The 23,583-nt window shown below is 41.6% G+C and overlaps 1 protein-coding gene and 1 non-coding gene across 4 annotated transcripts in view; both read right to left on the reverse strand.

Moving 5' to 3' along the window:
- Positions 1-2,149: 2,149 nt before the first annotated feature.
- On the reverse strand, positions 2,150-2,252 carry LOC123367717. The gene has a single exon (XR_006578604.1). It is a non-coding gene; the product is annotated as a U6 spliceosomal RNA (small nuclear RNA).
- Positions 2,253-7,861: 5,609 nt separating this feature from the next.
- Positions 7,862-23,583, reverse strand: part of MACROD2 (mono-ADP ribosylhydrolase 2) — a 1,343,640-nt gene continuing 1,327,918 nt past the window's right edge. For all 3 annotated transcript variants that reach the window (XM_045009265.1, XM_045009263.1, XM_045009264.1), the window contains exons 17-19: positions 19,433-19,519; positions 16,057-16,125; positions 7,862-11,798 (exon numbers count right to left, since the gene is read on the reverse strand). In XM_045009265.1, coding sequence (XP_044865200.1) covers positions 16,064-16,125; positions 19,433-19,519 — 149 coding nt within the window. In that variant the 3' untranslated portion in view covers positions 7,862-11,798; positions 16,057-16,063. The remainder of the gene's footprint in view (positions 11,799-16,056; positions 16,126-19,432; positions 19,520-23,583) is intronic.

A 23,583-nucleotide genomic window follows, 5' to 3' on the forward strand; every position in this document is an offset into this window, starting at 1 on the left:
GAGCAGGGAGGCTGAACTAGCTAATGCCAGGTTATGAATGGGTGCTGGCTGGTGAGTCTTGCCCACATGCTCAGGGTTTAGCTGATCGCCGTATTTGGGGTCGGGAACGAATTTTCCTCCAGGGCAGATTGGCAGAAGCCTTGGAGGTTTTTCGCCTTCCTCTGCAGCATGAGGCATGGGTCACTTGCTGGAGGATTCTCTGCAGCTTGAGATCTTCAAACCACAATTTGAGGACTTCAGTAACTCAGACATAGGTTAGGTGTTTGTTATTGAAGTGGATAGGTGAGATTCTGTGGCCTGCATTGTGCAGGAGGTCAGACTAGATGATCATAATGGTCCCTTCTGACCTTAAAATCTATGAGTCTATGAATGAGCCGTGTCGAAAATGACTATACCTAGCTTGCTAATTGGGAGGGTGTTCGTTCGGGATATTGTGATATTTGCCTAGAAATAGGATCCTGAGTTTTTCTAACCACAGGACATAAGAGAAAAACAAAACCCTAATTTTTAATTTAAAAAAAAACCAAACAAACAAAAACCCGAAGAGAAAAGCTTTAGGAATGTAATAAGCTGGAGCTACCTTACAAACGAAACCAATCATGGTTCTTGTATCTTCCCACAGCCCTGGCTGTGCTGCAAGGCTGGCAATGTCATGGAATATCATTTATAGCCAGACCGCTTCACAGTGCTAAATGTATCAACCCAACCTTTGCCTCTCTGCCCCCCTCATCTCCACCACTCCATCGTAACTATTTTATTACGAAACAAAGCATTTTTTGTGCACGATTGAAAAGGCTGATTAGTGTGCAGGCAAATCCATCTTCTGTGTCTTATTTTGTTTTAGTCTTTTAATTTAAATGGCAGTTATTCATAGAAGATTAATTTCTCTCTCTAGGAATAGAGTCTTTTTCAAACAGCTAAGAAACCTTGTTGCTGTATTTAAAAACGGAGCTGGTGCTAAATGCTATGGACTGAATTTCTTGGCAGTTTTATCCCTCACATCATTTTTAACAGGACAATTATTTTTTTTTAAAAAACCCTCAAAATAAAGGCAGAACTCAAAAGCCTTCAATGTTCAAAAGCATAGAAACATGGGAAAGCGAGGAAAGAGTAAGCGCATATAGATCATGTAGGTTGGCTGCCAGTATGGAGGCAATACATTATTAAGCAATACAAAAATAATTGAGATGGGAGATTCCATAATGCTTTTGTGTCGCAAGAGAAGCAGCATTAATCGTGTTTTTCTTTTAACTTCTGAAGTTATCCACTTGTTGGTTTTAGGGGCATTCATAATACATTTTGCTTCATTGAAATGGCAGTTCCTCGGCCCTTAGCAGTTGACATGCCATGTGGCCCTGTCTTTTACAGTCCCAATGCTTGCAAGATGGGCAGAATTTCAAAGTAAAGCAACATGAGGGCGCCAGAAGGTATAGGCCCTAGTGTTTCTTGCCTGAAGACCTTGGTACAAATCCGGGTTTGGGTCACAAGTGAAATGAGTTTGGTGAACGCTGATGGAATGACTCATCAGAAAACAGTAGATACACAGGAGCAAGGTCTTTTCCTCAAGGGAAAATGATTACAAGAAGAAAGCAAGATAAATGTCTTTCCATCACTGCCCTTTGAGAAAATTCCCCAGCTTGGGGGTCAGCAAAGTACTATTAGCCAGGCTATGGAGCCCAAAAGCTTTTTCTCCTTCCTCTGCAAGCAATCAATTTAGAGGCCGTCCTCTGAGCACCCGCACACCAGAGGAAAGGGAATCTCACTGGGGACTGAGTAGTGCCCTGACACATGGCTGCTTCATAAAATCTTACCATACATGTTCATTTCCTCTGACTATGATAAAGAGTGTAGAGCGGTGGTTCTCAACCCGTGGCCCAATCAGCACACAGCTGCGGCCCATGTGACATCCTCAGGCCTATACAGCTAGTATATATATTGTGTGGCTGCAGCTCACATAACACAGAGAGAGCTGCATATGTGGCCCACAGTGGTAAATAGGTTGATAACCGATGGTGTAGAGCATGGACTAGACAGGAATAGCCAAGACCGAGGCCCCAAAGTAGGTTCCAATGAGATCCTCTGGCACCAAAGCTCCTATATTTACTTCAATGTAAAACGAGGCAAAGATAGCATGGGGGCAGAAGCAATACAAAATATGGACTGTTTCATGAATCTGCATGCCATCCTTGCACAGGGGCCATGCACATCGTCTCTGTATCGTTCCAATTTTAGTATATGTGCTGCCCAAGCAGAGGCAGACGCTGTAATCACAGTAAAGTACATGGGGTAGTGACTGCATTCATGGCCAGAGTAAACAGCATCAGTAAAAGATGCTGCCTAGTTGTTTTTTTCTCTCTCTCTCTAATTAGGGGCATCAAATAATCCTCTTGTCTCTTGAACAAAGGGATTTTCACTCTAGTAATGCACCTGCAGCTGCTCTTGAAATAACCACACAGAAACGCTCGCTGAAGGCACTGATGTTGGTGGCTTCTGAGTGGATGTGTCACCATTCACCTTCAATGAGTGTTAGTCAGCCACAGCCTCTGTATGAGGAGAAGTGCTGTTGGAGCATTCACTAGTTAACATTGAAATTTTCATCATCACAATATGTCGGGGGGCAGTGGCATTTGGGATCAGTAATCTACTTCATTTCAGCAGCTGGTCTCTGATTTCCTTTTCCTCTGCAAAAATAAAAATAAATCCCATTCTGGCGCTGAGATGGGGTGACATCACTGGAAGGCTAGCGGAGGGCATTTAATTTCACAACACCCCTCTGATTGGCCAGCTGGATCCTGGATCTTTTCTGGTATTTCTTACTGATTGATGATTGGATTAACTCTTGGATCACATTCTCTGTCTCTGACACATGAAAATTACTTTCATCCTACTTCAAAAAGATGATTCCTGGGAACTCCTGGGGAAAGGGGATAAAGATGTTTTACCTGTAGGTTACCATTTCAAATCCATCCTCAAAGGGCAGTGATCGAAATACATGCCCATCCAACGTCTCTCCTTGCAGGCCTATGTGAAATGAGTTGGTGTTTGCAGTCTGATTTCAGTTTCGTCTCACAAAACCACCATAATAACTCACCACTTGGCTCAGTGGAGAGGGCAAGGACTTGATAAACGTGGAGAGAGCACGGCTTAGAGGAGGCATTTCAAAGAATCCATAAGCTTGCACTCTACCGTGGTTCAGTAGGAGATAGATAATATCTGTGCTATAAGAACCTGATTTGGTGAGGAGTTGCGTGCCCTCAGCTCTCACTGAAGTCAGCCTGAAATTCAGGGCTTTTCACAAGCATCACATTAACATGAAAATGTAACCATTTCCAGGTAGGAGAGAGATGAGCGATGGGAACAGTTCAGTCGTCTCAGCCACTAAATAAAGATTAATGATCTAATCACTAAAATAAAACATAATCATCATCCAGCAGTAATCCCAGGCTTTCTGTGACATCACTTCCAGATGATACGGGCCAACACAACCAGATTGTGCAAGACCATAACAACTACATTGATCAGCAACTTTACATCCTGCCCACCTCATGTCCCATTACATCTGCTACGTGACAAAGACTTCATGATATATACTGCGAGGCATCCTTATCCTGGATCAAGAAGCACCATAAGGATTCTGAAAAGCTCCTTCAGTCCCCTCATCTCTCCCTCCTTCTTCTTCACTGATGGCCGTTGCTGTATTTACCATTGTGTAAACTAGCGCAGTTAAAAAAATTACTTCAAAAATATAACTTGTGTATCCAGGTGTGTGGATGAATGCAATTACAGAGGCAAGGCAAACAGCGTAGAAGGTCTGATCCAGAGCTCACTGTAGGCGATAAGCTCTAGCTCCAGAATGGGAGTCACCTAAATCCCAAATTTAGGGGTTACTGCGATCCACAAAACACCCGTAGGCACCTAAACTTATGCAGTGCCTGAATTTGCAATGTTAAAGTTCCCTAGTTGCCTAAGGCTATGGCTACACTTGCACTTCAAAGCGCTGCCGCGGCAGCGCTTTGAAGCGCTAAGTGTAGTCAAAGCGCCAGCGCTGGGAGAGAGCTCTCCCAGTGCTGTCCGTACTCCACCTCTCTGTGGGGAATAACGTACAGCGCTGGGAGCCGCGCTTCCAGCGCTGGGGCTTTGACCACACTGGCGCTTTGCAGCGCCGCAATTTGCAGCGCTGGAGAGGGTGTGTTTTCACACCCTGCTGCAGCGCTGCAAATTTGCAAGTGTAGCCATGGCCTAAGTTTCTACCTGAGGGCATGCGCACTATTGCTGTACAGATGCATCTGCATGCATATCTCCCAGCTAAGCCCCATTGCGATCCTAAAACCACAGGTGAAGATACAGGTTGACCCAGCTAACTCGCTTGCATGGCCTTATCTGCTAGGTGTGCTTTGAGCACAGCTAACTCCCCCAGGTAGGTAGCATTCTCAACCAGGACGTGGGAGATGTCACTTCAATTCCCCCCTCTACCTGATGACAAGATGGAATTTGAACTGGGGTCTCCCATCTCTCAAAGTGTCCTAATCACTGGAGGATGGGATATTCTGTGACTCTATCTCAATCTCGCTTTTTGAAGTTGTTCCACTCTGTATTAATTAAATATTATTCACTAAAGTCACCATCTTCACTCAGGTACGTATGGCTACAGCTACCCACCTCAGACATGCAGAGACATCTAAGGACTGATTTTTCAGGTGTGCACAATTTCCAAGGAAGTCAACAGTGACCACTTACGGTAATCACACGTGTACACCGATTTGGAGTACACTCATTAAGCATATCTTCTGTTTTACGGTAGGCTTTGTACCTCCTCAACTGGCTGCATTTTAATAGGGACTGTTTTTTCCCCAGAGGAGTTCATTATGATTAATGTTTTATCAGTGAATTCCAAAGAAATTAACAGTGATTTGCCACTTACTGCAAAGTGTTGCTGATCATTCTAGTGGAACGCGCTATCTGGGTATTTAAACATCTCCTGATATTTTTATTTAAGAAATAAGGAGATACAAGACTCATTAAAATCCGACAGTACAGCTTTCACCTCCAGGAATGGATAAAGGTTAAAAAAGCATCTTTACAAACATGCATTTCTGTGCAGTTTTCTACTACATGGGTAAAAAATCAACGCCAAGCTTAAAAGTGCTCTCAGCTCATTTAGGAGCAGTAGTCTTTGAACAGACATGTATATATACCTACACATGTAACATCAGCTCCTCCATGGTAGCCAGAGGCTTCTGCTAAGCTTCCTTAACTCATATGGGAGACAAGGGTGTCTGAATATCACAGGAGGGATTTAGGCCCAAAGTACCTCAAAGGTATTTAGGTGCCTAACTCCTATTGAAATGAATTAGAGTTAGGCAGGGTCATCCTGAGGGGGAGGTGGGGCCTGGGCTATAGACAACGAATTTTGAATCTGCCCAGGCCCCGCCCCCAACCCCACCCCTTTCCCCAAGGCCCCACCTTTGCCCTGCTTCTTCCCATCCCCACTCCGCTCCACCTCTTCCTGCCCCCACCCCACCCTGCCCCGCCCCGCCCCATCCCTTCCCGCCCTGCCCCTGCCCCGCCCAGTTCCACCCCCTCCCCTGAGTGTGCTGCGCCCTCGCTCCTCAGGGGGAGGGAGAGCTTGGTGGTTTGAGCATTGGCCTGCTAAACCCAGGGTTGTGAGTTCAATCCTTGAGGGGGCCACTTAGGGATCTGGGGCAAAAAAATTGGTCCTGCTAGTGAAGGCAGGGGGCTGGACTCAATGACCTTTCAAGGTCCCTTCCAGTTCTAGGAGATGGGTATATCTCCAATTATATATATATATATATATATATATATATATATATATATATATCCTCCCTCCAGCGCCTCCTGATGTCACGAAACAGCTGATCCGTGGCAGGTGGTAGGTGTAGCAAGGGAGGCAGAGGTGCTGATCAGCGGGGCCTGCTGGTGGGCAGGAGGCACTGGTGGGGTGGGGGAGGTTCTGGTAGGGAGGCTCCTCCTCGCCCCCCTGCCTGCCTGCCACTCATCTCCCCTGTTCGCCTCCTCACCCCGCTCGCTCACCTCACCTCACCTCCCCACCCACGCGGCCCTCCCAAAGCACGGGGTCCAGAGCGGTCACCCCGATTCACCATACCCAAGGGATGGCTCTGGAGTTAGGTGCCAATACCTTTGAGGGTCTGGGCCTTAGCACCTCACCTTTGACATTCAGTAGTCTGCAAACACTTAGGCCTTGTCTACACTACAGGGGTAAGTCAATGTACGTTACATAACTCCAGCTATGAGAATAATGTAGCTGGATTCGACGTAGTTGAGGTCAACTTACTGCGCTCTCCCATCGACTTCCCTTACTCTTCTCATTCCGGTGGACTACCGGAGTCAATGGGAAAACAATCTGTGGTTGATTTAGCGGGTCTTCACTAGACCCGCTAGATCGACGCCCAGTACATCGATTGCTACAGCATCGATCCCCGGAAACATTCCCTTAGAGAACTCCACTGTCAACATTTTGAATATCAGTCTTACAAAACTGCCATGGAAACGTACCAGCCCAGCCACATTTATTCTGCCACCTCCCTATGTCAACATAATTTGTGCGGAGGTGGCAGCTTGAGACAAATTGCAGACTCGCATAATAAATTGCAGATATGTGATAAAGTGCATTTACCATATGTGTCTCCCTATCTCATCTGGCTCTGCCCAGCAATCCGTCTCCACTGGAAGACCTTGTAATGTTCCAAACCTCTAAGCAGCTTTAAATAGCTGCCTTTTTTTTTTAATTACCTTGCTAGAGGATTGTTTCTTTCTTACTTTTCCAAAAGTGGAGCTTCTCTCCCAACCTGCCAAAGATATGAGATGAATGATTTTTGGTCCTTCGTGAATAATGGATTTAACGTCCTTTTTCTTTTTTTTTCGTCAAAAATATGACTTCATAACATTTCGTTTAGATCACTGGAAAGACAGGCTTTCGAACTTCATAATGATGGTGCATCCTTCTAGATTTGGAAGTTTCTGGCCATTGAAACAATGACATTTATGCATTGAAAACTATATCTCAGCAAACTACTGTATATAGTTTGACTCCTTGTTACTCAGCCCATGCTTATGGGTGGAGGGGTAGAAAAAATCCCAACAACAATAAACATTCCCTCTCTAAAACATTTCTATAGTAGTTCTTTTCTGTAAAATATGTGGCATATAGAATACATGAAGGTGCCAATCAGGCCAATACAAGATTTATATCACACTATCAAGTATTCTTTTGTTTTCCATTCTCTTCTCTACACTTGACTAGTGATTTTAGTGCCCAACTTCAGACACCTTAAAATGGTCTGATTTTTAGAAAATGTTGAACACTAGTGCTCTTATAAAATCACTAGTCAATAACTAAAATCTTGCCCCCCGCCACCACACAATAGGCCTGATTCTCCATTCTGTATTTTGTGTTGACATTTACACTAGTGCAAAATGGGTGTGAAATGTTACCATTATGATTTTGCAGCACTTTTTCACTTTGATTTGATGTAAAAAACTACATAAGGTGCAGAGTGACAGAGAATCAGGATCAGAATATCAGCCAGGATTTTTATAAAGTCTCTAGTTTAGTAATATGATTAAACTGATCAACCTTTCCCCCTTTAAGCTGAAAAGCTTTTAAATCACTGCCAATTATTGTCTTCCAAAAATAAAATCCTTCAGCTTTATCGTTTTCTTACAAGAAATAGCTAGCAGATGACAGATACATTTAAATGAGGAATCTGAAGTGCATATTTACAACCAGATTCAAAATCTGAAATGAACAGTATTAATCACAAAATTGACTGTTGCATAATCAGCAAAGTTAGAAAAACACAAGCAATGCAGTCTTGTCCTCGAACAAGTTTTATTAACATTTTGCTTTAACAAACATTGTAGTATGAAGGCATCATTAGTTTAAGTTTTCAGATGTATGGCACAGACAAAAGAAAAAACAACAGATTCATAAGCAAATTCAGCATGTAAATCTCAGATTAACAAAAGAGACATGTGTTAACCTATTTAGCCACTATACCATATATTTTGCAAGCAACAGACTACATTTATTTGCATTTAAGTAAAAACATATTTTTTGATCAAGAAAATTACATTTTTCTGACTTTCCTTTATATCACAAATGTCAGGGTAAGGCAAATCCTTGATGAATCATATGATAAAAACCCCTATTCCCCAAGAAAATATATCCAACATATTCTGCTAACTTTGTAATTTTAAAAGCAAAGCAGACATGCACGGCATATAGAGAAATATCTTTTTTAATCAAATGCATAAAGCAGAACAGTGTTAATTCACAAAGAGGCTTTTCAGTGCGTCATAGAAAGATTTACAGTTAGCTGTAGTGAATAATATGTGACCCAATATTACAGACAGTGTCTCAGACATCTCCTTTGTGAGCCTGTATGAAAGGAAACTTGTCCATCATCAGAGCAATCACTAGCTGGAGATTGCTGCTCCTAATTGTAGAATAAGCACTTTTTTCAACTGGAACATTGAAAGCATATGCTAATATTTGGATGCAAAACCCACTTGTTTAGGGGGTTCTATTTTCTACACAGAACATACTGTGATAAAATGTTAGTTGTTAACCAAAACCCCTGTTATAGTGGCATTAATCCATTTCTGATATTTATTCTACAGATCCTACTCTCTACTTCCGTAGCTCCAGCAAAATCAATAGTGGCTGCATTCAGGGTGCACCGGTCCAGCAATAACCAAAGAGCTCAGAATCATATCGCCTAACACATCATTTTATTAATTTTTTTTATTAAAAAATCCTAAACAAATGCAACCCCAAAGCCACATGAACAAAAGACGCAAGGAAACCAAGCTACACACTCATGACTGAAAATGGGACTGTTAAGATTTAACCAACTCATACATTTTCTTACTCTACACTTCCTGCCTGTGCTTCACACTTGCTGCAGAGGCCTCAGGCAAAAGTTCCACAGCTTCAAAGAATCACTGCTGTTAAAGAGAACCAAGGTTAAGCGAGGGTAGCAATGAAATTACCGCCACGGGTTATAAGGACAGCCTCTAACCTGAAATCTGTTTGGAGTTAATTATTTGTAGTATCAGTCAGTATTGCCAAGGAGTTTAAAGATTGGCTTGTCTCTCTGTATATTTTTGAACACACCCCTTTAATCAGTCTCTCGCATTGATCTTCCTTCTCTGCTCCTTGCTGAGCCTCAGTCTCACTAATGTTTGAGAGGCACAGGATACTAGCTAGCAGCAGCCTGCCGTTCTCTAGTGTTGTACATGGACGACTGTGACAGTCAGACATGTACAGCTTCAGAATTAAATACGCAGGACCAGATCCATGACTTGGGGATATTGTCCTACCTCAGCCACACTCAATGGAGCTGTGACCGTTTAAATTAGCTGCAGATTTGGCCCAGACAGTTTCCCACCAGGCTTTGGAAAGCTCACACCAATTGACTTTCCAAATGCTTTATGGAGGAGTTTCCCTAGCTCGACAAACAAAGGGAGCCCTTCAATCTTTGCCTTTTTAAAGAGAACACACAAATGGAGGATTAACATTATTGTGACCTAATACATTTATCTTTCCCCCCAGAGACGGTATCAGTTCTATTATGACAGGCTATTTAAAGAGAAATCATTTGATAATGAAACATAGTGTATGTGCATCATACATAATCTGCCGGTCCTTTGACTGCTGCAATTGGAATCAGCCAAACACAAATGCAGGGACAGAAGGAAAATAACATTTAGGGCTGGGGTCTATGTGGGGTCCCGAAGATACCTTTGGTCAAGCTAACAGGAACGGAAAAGGAAGAGGCATAGAAGCATCTAAGGGTAGAGGAAGGGATGTCCAAAATGCATTCTGACCCAACAGAGCAAGTATAGTACAATCCTGGCACTGTTTTAACAGGAACTAACAGGATTAATTACATCTGAAACCTAGTTTCTTTAAAAAGTGATCATGCTCAAAGTGAAATATCTACTAGCCTCCAAACAGAAATCCAAAAGCTTTGGAAGCTCCAGCCCCGTGTTCCCTAACAATGCCACAGGAAGTGACTGCAGACAATGCCCTCCTCCCCCCTGGGCTCATCAAGCGGCTCCAATGATAGAGGTACATAAAAGCAGCTTATTGGAAGGTGTCAGGCACTGCTAGTGGCCACACTCCCACAGAGAAATCCGGGGGTCTTGTTTTAGATCCTGGTTTGTCCCATCATTATTTCTAATCAACCTGCAAATGCCAGCAGCCGTCAAACTGTTTATATACATATAGGGTTCACAGTTATATCCGTGTGAATTTGGCACAAATGCATTGATCAGAATAGGGCCAATACATTTCAGTCTCCTTTCACTTTATTTTTTTTTTTTGCAAGCCAATCAGTAATCATTTCAGGACTGGGGGAAAGAGTGTACATATTCAAGCAAAACCAGATTCTCAGGAAAAAAGAAAAGAAAAAAGCTCTAATTGTTTTTAACATCGTTATATATTGCAGAACATCAAACCCTGGACATATGCTGTGCGTTCCTTCAGTCTTGTGTATCAATTTCATTTACAGTACTGTTGAAAAAATGTACATGAGCCCTCTTTTCTGAATGCAGCACTTGCTGGCAGAACAAATGACATATGGTAAAACATTCTTAACCAAATAACTGTTAATTGCATTTTTAAAAATCATGCATACGCAGTAGAAAATATAATGAGGGCTGACACAAGGTACAGTGAATTTGTTAAAGCCATAAACTATATTTAAAGACGTGCTGGATGCAGAATGTCTGTTAGCCTCCCTTACTCACAGGCTGTGCAAAATATTAGTTGCCCACAGATACTTTAAGTACCCACTTAAAATAATTATTTACTTTTAGAAGTGCAAATTCACTAGCAGAGAAGAGAACTGATGCACTAACTGCATTAGGTCACGTGGCATTACTTTGCATCACATGCTGTGCTATGACCACATACAACGCAAAGGATATGCTAATCATACTCAAGATTTAAAGAGATCAGCAATGGGCAATAGATGTCTCCATTCTCCCAGTGAGCAATACAGCAATACGACACCCTGAAGCATCCAGATTTCCAAGCTTATAGTGTGAAGCATAGGTTGGAGTCTACTGTGCACTAGGAAACACTCCTCCTCGCTCTTTGACTATCTCCATAGTGGCAGGGGTCTTTGTTCTGAAAGCTCTAACTATTTTGCACTGGCACGAGCAGTCAGGAATTCCTAACTGATGTTGCTGGAGGTGGGCACTGTGCAATAACTTCACTATCAATATAGTGATCGTTTGGAACAGCTGTTCTTAAAAGTCCTAAGATACACAGTGTTCTGTGGTTTACGATGCTTTGTGGCAGTCCACGTCCTCAAACCAAATCCCCAAATTTATCCCCGAGAATGCAAAACAATCCCATTCCCACCAGTTGCTTGGATGATGTGCCCTCATTGGGAAATGAGATTCAGTGGCTCGTGATGTGGGGGGGGGGGGGGGAATAAGCATCTCCAATATTATACAGGACCTAGAAGTTGTTGTAATTGCCAGGACAATGCAATAGATTGTTTGAAGTGGGACATCATGACCAAAGTAGGGAAGCTTCTTCAGAAAAACCAGGTTTACAGAACAAAATGCAATTGAGAATTAAGAGGAATTAAAACAAAGATTCATTTTCCCTTATTTCCCTGCCCCTCCCATCCCATGGGGCACCTTCCGATGCGCTTTCTGCCGATAGTTAGAATGATGCCATACAATGCTAATGACTGCCGTTCACGTTTCACCCCATTGTTCTCTTCTCTCCTACTGTTCCTCTGTGATGGGAAGAGAAAAAACGATACAGTTCATTCAATCAAAATCAAAAGTTTTCAGGGACCCAAATGGCTAGCTGGGTCTTTTTAATACAGTTTCCTAATGTCTCTGTTGCCAAAGACACGTGCAAAACATTGGAGGCATGTAACATCATTAAAATAAGACACTATTATTTCTATAGCATCACATGTGTGGACAGGGCTCTATAAACACATAGGCAGGCAGAGTGTTATCACTATGCAGAAATACCTGACTAGTTTAATACTTGCTACTGTTCTATGAGCTAATTACTAAATCACACTTTCAGGCCGTCGTCTGTATATGAAATTAGTATCTGGAGCACTTTTGGTGCCCACTGCTCCATACAAACGCTAACTCAGAAGATATTAGACTAGGTGGACCATTGGCCTGATCCTGTTTAGCAATGACCTCTTTCAAATCTCTGGATAGGACTGATGGCCTCTTCCTGCCTTTCCATATTTATTGCACTAGAGCAGTGGGTCTCAACCTGCGGCCTGTGGGCTGCTTGTGGCCCCATCAGCCCCCAGCTGCAGCTGATGTGACATCCTCAGGGCCACACAGGTAGGATTGGACAGGGCCACCCAGAGGGGCGGGCAAGTGGGGCAATTTGTCCCAGGCCCTGGGCTCCGCAGGGGCCCCCACGAGAGTTTTTCGGGGCCCCTGGAGCGGGGTCCTTCACCCGCTCCGGGGGCCCCGGAACACTCTTGTGGGGCCTGGGCCCCCGAAGCTTCTTCCGCTCTGGATCTTTGGCGGTGGGTCCCGGAGCGGAAGGACCTCCCGCCCCTGAAGTGCCCCGAAGACCCGCAGCAGGGGGTCCTTCCGCTCCGGGACCTGCCACCGAAGTGCCGGGTCTTCGGCGTCAATTCGGCAGCGGGGGCCCCCCGTCACCGAAGACCCCAGGCCCCCTGAATCCTCTGGGATTGGCTGTGGCCCATATAACACATTGTGGGCTGCATATGTGACCCACAATGGCAAACAGGTTGAGAACCACTGCACTAGAGAGTCAAAGATAGCAAGTTTCTTCCATGGCACTGAAAGCAAACAGGTAAGGAGCAGCAGAACCTTTTCTTTTCTCCATCCTGCAATACCCAGGACCTACAAGGATGCTTCCTCCTACTCTCTCATCTTGTGTCTGTCAGTGATATACTGAACCACAACTGACCACACAAAGACACACCTTTCAGCCACAAAGCCAGCACCTCATTCCACCCTTCCTCCCAGGTCATAGCCCATAGAGCTGCAAATGTATGTAGTGGTTTACATTCATTTAAAAAATTGACATTTTTTTCTGCACAAATTTCCCACCTGTCATTGTAAGCACTGAAGAATGAATTCCTCGTGCCAGTGCCATGGAAGTATTTGATAACATAATCCTCAAACAGAGCTAAAACACAAAGGCATGAAGCAGCTGTGATTTTGGCACTAGCAGCAACAAAGCAGGCAGGAACCAACCCCGGTGATGTTATGGCTGTAGTCCGAAGCGTACCTGTATGCATTAATGGTGCTGGTGCCTGGCTCTATTGTGTTGTAACAGTGATTAGAAATTCAAAAATTCCACAGATTCCAAGGCTATAAGGGGTGCTGGCGCTCATCTAGTCTGACATCCTGTATAGTACAGGCCACAGAACTCCTCCCAAATAATTCCTAGAGCACAGTTTTCATTTTTTAAAACAAAATGCTGAATAATGTGTCTTATGTTTGTTGACATCAAGGGCATAGTAGTCACAATAGAGTTCTTAGGGCTTTTTGATGTGCATTTTGGGAATAGTGTATAGAACATTCTTGAAATAACAGTAAACCACTGTCCCAAAGAGATCTGCTTGGTCCTAAAGATCCATGAGAGCTCAGAACCTTTAAAGTTTAACGAGATGATCAATTCTTCACTGTGTGGACCTGGTAGCTTGCAATTAAAGCAGAGAGGCAGTATGGTTTGGGGGACTGAGCAAACAGCTGAACGTAATTCATGCCTTAGTTTTAATCCTGGATCTGTCATTAAAATACTACAGAGACTGGGCAAGTCACTTCACCCCTCCGGTTCAGTTTTCTTCTCTGTAAAATGGGGGCAGTACTGCAGTACCCCTCACATTGGAATTGAGAAAATTAATTACGTGAATGCTAAATACTGTATTATTCCTGTGAGCTTCACTTTCATAGAGCAGAGTTTAAAGGATCGCATCCCAAAACATATGCATGTACTAATTTTAGTGAGAAAACAAATTTCTTTCCATTTATGTAAAAGCAGTTCTAGCTGATAAAATCAATGACGGTATTAGCCCTTTAATCTATTTTTAAATGGTAAGCATGTTAACAGAATGCATGAACAGAAGCTAAAAAAGGGTGGGAAAGAAAGAGAAAACTGCAAAAGTAATTCTTCGATTGTTAAGGTGTTTTTTTTTTTACTTCTGCTTCACTACTTTTTAATGGGGATCCCATCAGCCATATTTCTCTCTCTCATGCAACATGGCAGCATATTGTCAATATACTGACAAGGACAAAGGGGTATACACAGTAATAAGACCTTGCTTTTTAAATCTCTGTGACACAGCTGCCGCTGTTGTAAAGCTTCTATATTTGGTCTTGAGCTACATGAAATCCCATTACGAGCATAAATAACACATCTTGCTGTATATGATATTGGCATCTGATAATAGCCCTATACAGGGGGAGAGGTGTGTATTAATGCTTTGAAACTGCATATCTTCAGCAGGGATCAACATTTTCTTTTGTAATTGGGGTGTGCCAGGGACTTTTTATCTCTAGCAGATTACTCGTTTTTATCGAGGAGTCAGATTGTTTATTGTCTATGAACATAACTGTTCTTTTCCATTTCTGCTGCAATAACAATTGTGCACTCGTGCAATGGCACCATCATTCAGTATATAAAGCAGTAAAGCTAAAAAAGGCAGCCAACTGACTTCATCCTTGTTTTACAGCAGTCTAGTTAGAAGTGACATTAGGTATTATAGAGCCAAGGGCATAAAAGCCTCATGACACAAACCTGTTGTTCCCAGAATACAGATATCAGAGAACTGAACTTAATTCCCACTAGTATAAAATTGCTTTTCATTTTCCTAAACAATGACAAAAAAACATTCACTCGGTTACTCTTTCATTGCTAATAGTGCTGCTATCTGGGTTCTGATCTTAGACCATACACAGTCTAAGTACGTTACAGTTGCAGAATGCTATTATATTATTTATATGACAATTAATGTCACATAATTAATACTTTCCCCACGTGTTGCTTTTTCTAATTTTGTATATTCTAATTAAGGTGACCAGACACTTTTTGGGGGGGGGAGGTAAAGGGATGTAACAGTTGCCTACGTAAGGCAAAGTCCCTAATTTCGGGATGCAAAAGTTCATAATGTGTCAAAATAATCTATTATAATAAACGTTGATGGGAAAAGGTATGAAAAGGAGACAGAAAAACTAAATGAAAGGACCTAATGATGTAGTTAAAGGACTATGTTAAAATAATTTTTAGTAAAAACACAAGATGTGGAACTGGAAATTAATGAACCAAAATTTGTCTGTCTAATATTAGCCTAATCCACCACTCCCTTTTTGGGTCCTGAAAGAGACTTTGTGAGGAGAATATGGAAGAACAGAGAGAGGCTGCTGGAGCAAGCTTTACCATCATGGTTGCTACCCCACTTGGTATCACATTGGAGCTTTTTCATCCTAATCCTGAGGGACGTCCTGACCAGACCAGGCCAGAGAGATGGACCCAGATGACATCCCAACCGCCATCTGGGATGGCGGGACGGGATTGGACGGTTAACAGCAACAGCAGCAGCAGCTCCAGCTCATCTCAATTAACGGCTGCTCTTTTTCCCAATAGGACCATTATTGCCATCTTTGATACCATCTAAGGGACTGTCAAACAAGGTGTGTGTTTTTCCTTCTAAAAGCTCTCTCCAGCTAAAGGAACATGAAATCTTGTTAAAATGAAAGCCTTATTTAATGCTTTGCATTTCAAATGCTTTAACTGTTTTTCCTTTTCTATATCTTTAGTAAAAGGTTTAAAAGATTTTTAATGGTGTGTTTGCCATGGTACTAAGCAGGCTGAGGTCCCTGTTAGACCGAATCCCAGACCTTGTTTAACACTGTTTAACGTTAGACAGTGATTGGGTCATGTTTACACCTTTGGGCCATTAATACAACAGATCTTTTTTTCAAATGGAATCAGCATGGCTATGCATACTTGCAGTGAAACACTGGTCATAGGAGACTTACCTATTTGTTAATCTTCTGGCTGCATTTCTGAATGTTCATTTATACTTTCAACCTGACTATTCATTTCAGCTGAAAACAAAACAATAAGGTTGTCAAACTTCAGTCAAGTTCATCCTGGCAAGTAATAGCTGCTCCTAACCTAAGGGAATAGAGCACTAAAATATCTTTGCTGTAAGTCTTTGTAGCTTTCTCTTATATAAGATCTTCTTAATGGTTTCATTATTTAATGTAGATTATGAACAGTGTAATAAGATACCCATCAAAATTATTAGAGAACCTCTGGATCTAGATTCCCCCCAGACTTTTCGTCTAGATCTGAATTTTCACAGTCTCTATAACAGCCCAAACAAAAATCTTGGCTTTGAACACCTCAAACTTTGGGGAAAGTTTGGGTCTGGATTCTGATCTGAAATTTAGAATTTGGACCCATCACTAATTATATCATAATTAAATGCTGATCTTACATTTTTATGCTTCAATTAATGTAATATTAAATAATAAAAAGGCATCATACACTTTTCATTAAATATAAAAAACAAGGTCTAATGCAAAAGGAAGGCTGTCTCACTCTCTCTGTAGTGCCAAAGGAATCACAGAACATACGGCACAGGAGATTTGTTCATGAGGTCCTAGCTATACTTAAATAAAATGGGATGATTTCATCATGCACTCTCAGCCTTTGTTCGGAACTGCTTTATTTTTGTGAGTTTTATTGAGACTCTTTATGGCAAACCCATTTTTGTAGTTTATTTTTATGGTAGTATTTACGTGTTTGGTACGGGCACTTTTGTGCATCCATTGCTGATAGTTGGAGTCTCTCTGGGAAAACCTTAGCATCCAAATGAAAGTTCTGAAAAATGAGCAAAAAGGAAAAAATGTTCTGCTTCTATGTGTGTGTGAACCTCCTTCTGACTCAATATCACGTCAATACACCTGGTAGGCTTTTGATGAGTTATTTGTGAATGATTCATCATGCGTATTCAGAACAGACACGGTAATAGCTCCTTTGGTGTATGGAATGAATGTCTAATAGGAAAAGTATCCACTCCAGATTATGGAGAAATGATGCAACATGTGTTTAGCTATGGTTTGTGGATTATTCTTAATAGGCTTTTTCATAGCAGAAATGGAATGCAGAATAAAAAAACATTAAGGAATGGAGTCATTGTGCATGTGCAGTAGCAGCTTTTTCAAAAACCTCAAAATGTCAGCCACTTTAATGTGGTTGTTTTTCTGAGAATACCAAAAGACCTAGTTCATATTCTAGACTAATTACTTGTGAAATTTAATTCATTTCATTTTTAATTAAATGGATGTTTAGTTATATCAGACCAAAGCATCAAAAACCGGTAAGCCTGCCTTCGTTTTTTATCCTATGACAAGCAGCCAATCATCTCCCTGTGGACAGTGCAATCCTGCTCAGATGTGGGGGAATGGGGGGAGGGGGCTTGGGGATGCTGATGGGGAGATATACTTCACATTTATCAGCAACCCTTTGGGGCAATTATGGAGCAGCACTGCAGGCTTTAACGACAGTCCCATCCAATGCTCCTAGAGCTAGACTGACGGTTGCAACAAGGACTCAAGGATTACAGTGCAGAACAGGGGAGTTCCACAGGACTTCACTTGGGGCACAGAATACCCACCAGTGAGAAAAACAAAGCCCTGCATGGAGACAGTTCAGAAACTAAATTAATTTCACTCCCAGGCAGAAATCTTGACTGGAGGTTCTCTGCCAGAAGTGGACATTGTCAATCCCCTGGACAAAGAGGATGCAGTGGATGTACTAATGCAGGAGCAAGTCCTGAGAAGTGCCAAGCACCCATAAATCTTATTGAGTCTGTTCCTGCAGTGGTGCTAGTAAGCCCTGCTGTAACAGGAAGAGTGCTAACCCTGTCCCCTTGAAGTTACTGGGAATTTTGCGGTGGACTTTAATAGGGCCAGGATTTCACCCAGGGTTGGAGAGCTTCTAAACCAATCAATGGGTCATACTACAGTAACATAACCTTACAAGTGTCATGGAGGGGATAGGTTAAGGGCCTAGGGTGTTTTGTTCTACGTCCGAAAAGGAGCACCTCGTAAGTCTGAGGCTCAGCATCACAGGGCAAGTTGAGAATTTCAGTGAGGTTGAACATAAACGTATTGAACATCAACTGGGAAAGGGATTTAAAAAAATGAAGATGGGAATTTCCCTAGTGTTTCTCTGTACAGTTTCTCCAGAACTGTCCCTTTAAATTTTTGTGATTTTGGGCCACTCCTCTGAGTCACTAATACTTCTCCCTCCAGCGGTGGGCTCCTTTGTGGCTCTCAGCATGACTAGAGAAAGATTTCTCCCTAGCTGGAGAAGTGAATGCATTCCCAGTCAGAGGAGAGGAAAAGCTTCAGAATAACCAAGCATACGACCCACATTACTGAAAGCATGGCAGGCGCCATTGGCTATGATAGTGTGCCTCGGAGGTTTTTGGGTTTTTATTTCAGAAAGATTTTTGTGTGTTATATTCCCAGATTACCAATGAAAGAAAGGTGTTGAATTAAGCCCCTAATTCCAAACATCATTAGTTTCTTCAGATATTTTCTAATAAATATTTAATCCTTTTTATATTTTTTTACTTATATTCCCAGATTATTAAGGAAGCAGTGCATTTATTTATGGTCAGAGTAAGGTTGTTCTGTTGTGACAAAATAGTCATTTCTTTTTACTTGAGAGTAACTTGCTTATGTTCTTTATATGGATAGTGTAAAATCTGTGATGTCATTAACTGTTCATTTCCTTGCTTTTGATTGCATGGCTTTTGCAAATGATGTGACAGGAAAATTGAAACAAAACAGAAACTGAAACGAAGTTGTTGATTTTGGAATTTTCTAAGGTATCTTTTCATTTTTCTCTTATTCCTATTGTGTCAGTAAATGAAGGTGCAGGGTTTAAAAAAAAATTATATAAAAGGACTGGAATGGTCACCACATTATTAAAGCAGTGAAAAGAGCGAGCAAGCGAATAATGGCTGGAAACCAACATTTATAATCTCTTAGTAAGCTGCTGAAAATGGCCCTTTGGATGAGCCAATATTGAAAGCTATCTGATCTGTATATCTTAAAATATCAGCATTTATAAAGCACTTATCACTGTGGAATTGTACCTGAAATTACAAAACCCAAGAGCTAGGATGCTGCTAAAATCTTTATATGTTTTGAATTTTGTGAAGCAATGGGACAAGAAACATTAGACACTTCACAATTTTTTTTAAAAAAGGAGCCATTTTCACACACACACACACACACACACACACACTTTAGATAGGCATCTCTACTAGTTCTATCTATTTAGCCAGCACGCTAGACTTGTTTTGTGTGATATTAAAACACCAAATAACCATACCATCATTACTTGAAATGTTTTCTGTGTCACACGGATTTTCAATTGTCATTGCCTCTGCAGATAGCTTCCCTTTCCCGTGTGCTGCTCCTAGAAAAACACCAAAAGGGAGAAAACAACATGTACACCATCTGATTAATGTATAATTCTCAGATTCAATATTGCATTTTTTTTATTTAATCCACTGATATGCTATTAGCTGTATAGACTCTGATGTTCCGTAGTGGTAGCCATTAAAGAAAAAGGCAGGGGAAGTAGGGAGAGGACATGGTTTAAAGGAATTGCTTAAAAGTCTATATAGATCTGTGCTCCTTTTTTAAAAGTGGGATTGTTAAAACCACGGCATAATGTGCGATTTTGCCTCCCTGCCATTCTTTTCTGATCATTTTTGAAGGACCCCTTCTGTTCATAAAATGCAGTGTAGGATGGGGACCTAATCATACATTTAATGTTTCTCTATCTAGCTGAGTAAAAAATAGATACACTAAGAGTTCATACACACTGAATAGTCATACACAATGTAGAATTGAAATGTACAAAAATGTATTTTATGGCTGGAACTCAACATTTGTATCTCTTCTGCCTCAGGCTTGTCTGGAAGCTCAGATTCAATCTCCTAGCACTAGTATAAATGAAAAACATAGACGAATTGCTTATGTTATTCCATTCATGGCTCTTTCCAAATTCTACCAGTTAGTGTTGCTGAGAGACCAATTTTTAGTTAATTTCCATTATGGCACTTTGGTATTTGGTGGTAACTATAAAGCTCGTCATACCTACCCTGTGGTTAAATTACAAGATTTCAAACGATTGGTTGCTAAGTAATTGAGAGAATTTGGTAGTTATTCTGAGATACCAAAGTGTACCGAGGATTGAAACATTTAAAAATGGAACACTTTTCAGTGGGAACAATTTATCTCTTCAACAACAGAGACAGAGAAAGCATTCTAGAGTCATATAAACAGCACTCCCCTCCACCCCCTTTCAAAAGAAGTCTAGGGAGGGTTTTTTTTGTATTTATGAGCTTTCAGGTTATGTTTATTCTGTCCATAGGCATGTATGTACTACTAACATTGCTTCAATGAATTTGTTTTGCCATAGTACCTGCCAGAGACAATGCATTGTGATGGAGATTTTAGTCTCCTCTGCAATGCCTGTGGTGACAATGTTAATCTTTTAAGTAGCCTTAATTGCACTATTTATGGCGGTACTGTGAATAAACACAAAAACAACAACCAATGAAGCAGAGAATACAAAACAAGAAAACACAACCAAGCAGCAGTTTGACAGGGAGAGACTCAATTAGCCATTTGGATGGGGAAACAGGCAGCATCTAAGTGTCCGTGACTGAGCTGTCACCGACTACTTTGGAAGAATCCTTCTTGACTTAAAAACCCTTCAATGAACCGTAATTTTAGCACTTCCTCCTCCTTCATAGTTGTGTAAATTAGCCCTCCTCTTAGATGAATGAAATGCCTGTAAACAGCTGTGAGTTTATGGTTTGCATGTCAGTGAAGTCCTGAAGTGACAACTTTGTATGCATGTTAAAACATCAAGCCTTCCCCTGAGAATTCTGAATAGCAATAAATAGAGTTTTATAAAATAAAGTTTTCCCCTTGAGGTTTGTTATACACCAATGAGCCTAAACTTTCCACACACTTCACCCATCTCTGTCTTTGACGCTCATGAAGGACAAAACCATGTCATTCTGATGTTGAAGCATACACATATTTTGCCAGGAATTTGTCAAGTGCAAGACTGAAGGTGCACGTTCAAAGTCACTAACCAATTTCTTCCAACAAAATCAATGTGAAATTTGGATTAGCATGAAAGCACTTTTTGATCAGTGCAGATACACTGAATGGTCTTAATAGGGTCTTGCTACATTTTTGAACGGCTCATGGAAAGGGCTACTTAAAAAACAAAAACTCAGAAAAACAATCATTCTGCAGTCAAAGCATCAGGTGGAGATTTCAGATGTTTCCTATTGTCACTTTCCCAACATCTGATGTGTGTTTGGGATCTCTGCTAAATACCAACACATTCTGACTGACAGTTGATGCTTCATGCATCAGACTTTTCCTCCTTTAAAAGACTGTCTATTAACCAAATAAACTAGACATGATATGACAGGCTATGCGTTGGCTCCCAATTTCTATAACATTTAGAGATATCTAGTTGTGCTGGTATTGTCAGGCACTAAAGATGTCTGTGTGAAGTTCACAGGTTCTCTCCCAAGAACTCCCATTAGCTAGCCAGCCTGCCTGACTTCACTACACTGAAGAAATTGTTTGAATTTCAGAAATTCTCCTGTGTAGCTGGTAGGCATACAGCATTACTGGCAGTTTGCGGGGAAAAAGATAGAGCTAAATTAAAGGAAATCTTGCTAATTAGGGCCTGGTCCAGCATGGGTGAAACCAGCGGGAGTTGAGGGCATTCAGAACCTCATACCTGGCACGCTGCATCTTGCAGGATTTGGCCTAGAGAGAGACAGTGGAAGGAGGAGCAATAGTAGCAAATAATAATAAAAAAAAACCCCACAAGAACTATTTCCCTGTTGTCTCTTTCACCTCCTTATTTCACAACAGAGCTTTCAAGGAGATTTGGGTCATGCTTTATATTGCCAGTGGTAAAAATCATTGTCAGAAGTAATGTTAGGACCAGTGCCGTAACGAGGGCAAGGAGAGTGAGGCACTTGCCTCGGGCACGGAAAGTCAGGGGCGCAGAAAGTCTCTCCTTCAGCGGCAATTCGGCAGCAAGTCCTTCCCTCCGAGGACTGAGGGACCCGTTGCCGAATTTCCGCCGATCGTCGGCAAGGGAGAGGGGCGGCACATCCGGCTCTTCGGCGGAAATTTGGTGGCGGGTCCTTCCCTCTGAGAGGGAAGAGCCGGACGTGCCGCCCCTGTCTCTTGCCTCGGGTGCAAAAATCCCTAGTTATGGCTCTGGTAAGGACCCAGTAGTCCACAGAGGAAAAGGTAAAGGGGAATTCAGAGCCTTTAACACATACAGCAATTCTACTGCAGGACTTGTAAAGTGGCTCTAGTCTCTATCTATTAGATCAGCAAGTTTTCCAAAGGACTGTGACGTGCTACGTAAATCTTCATTTTGTTCAAACTAACTTGCTAGTGTGTGTGTGTGTGTGTGTGTGTGTGTGTGTGTGTGTGTGTGTGTGTGTGAGTGAGAGAGAGAGAGAGAGAGAGAGAATGGTAAGCATTCATTATACTGATATGCCTGTGGAACAGGTATTATTCCAAATGGCTTCTTTCCTGCTGTGCAATAAAACTGAGTGCCACAGAGAAATGAGTCCATTTCACATAAACAGCTGAATCGGATCAAAACAAGAACCACCTCAACAAGCAATTTGTTCCGCCGTTGTTTTTCCCCCCTTTCCCAGCTTGATTGCTGCTGCTCAGAGCACAAACAAAAAGGTGTATTGCAGGGCTTCTAGCAGGAGATGAGAGATACTAAAATGGAGGGAGCCTGGGAGATACCACTTTCAATTTCAATTACCATTTCCAATTGTACTACTGACAGACTAGATTATCCTAACTCTTTGTAGGCTGGTTATATGGCTAGGAAAGCAGTAAATGAAGTCAGGCAAACAGTATGGGAAGGATGCTAGGATGTATGCAAAAAGCCTCTAGCCAGCTTTTAAATACATAAGGCAAATGTTTTCTCAGAACTTGGGAAATCCTACGGGTATTCTTTTTAAAATGTTCTCTGTGGTTACAATATGTCAATAGCTCCAAGCAGCTGCAGTTAAATACAATTATTTTTTTTGAACAGATGAAGTCCTAAATTCACCTGCAGTTCACTAAATTAAACTGGAGATGTGATGCATGAAGGAGAACACCCATTAGTATAGTTTTTACAAGTGTATGGGTACAGAAAAGAGACACCTCGGCTGATTTTTCATGTTTTCTTGATAATCTAATAATGAAAAGGAGTAAATAGACCTCTTCTCCTAAGGTATTATGACCTATACAGAATTTTTCATCTATACAACTGAAGATACTAAGTAATTATATAGTCTTACAGACAATTATATAGTGAAACCCATGAAGCTTGTTATTACCAGATGTCAATAGCTCAATTGGCTTCTGCTATGCTGAAAATTAATCATAGCTTTGGTATACGGATATTGATCAAATCAT

Source organism: Mauremys mutica, chromosome 3 (assembly GCF_020497125.1).
Source record: "Mauremys mutica isolate MM-2020 ecotype Southern chromosome 3, ASM2049712v1, whole genome shotgun sequence".
NCBI classification, from domain to species: domain Eukaryota; kingdom Metazoa; phylum Chordata; order Testudines; family Geoemydidae; genus Mauremys; species Mauremys mutica.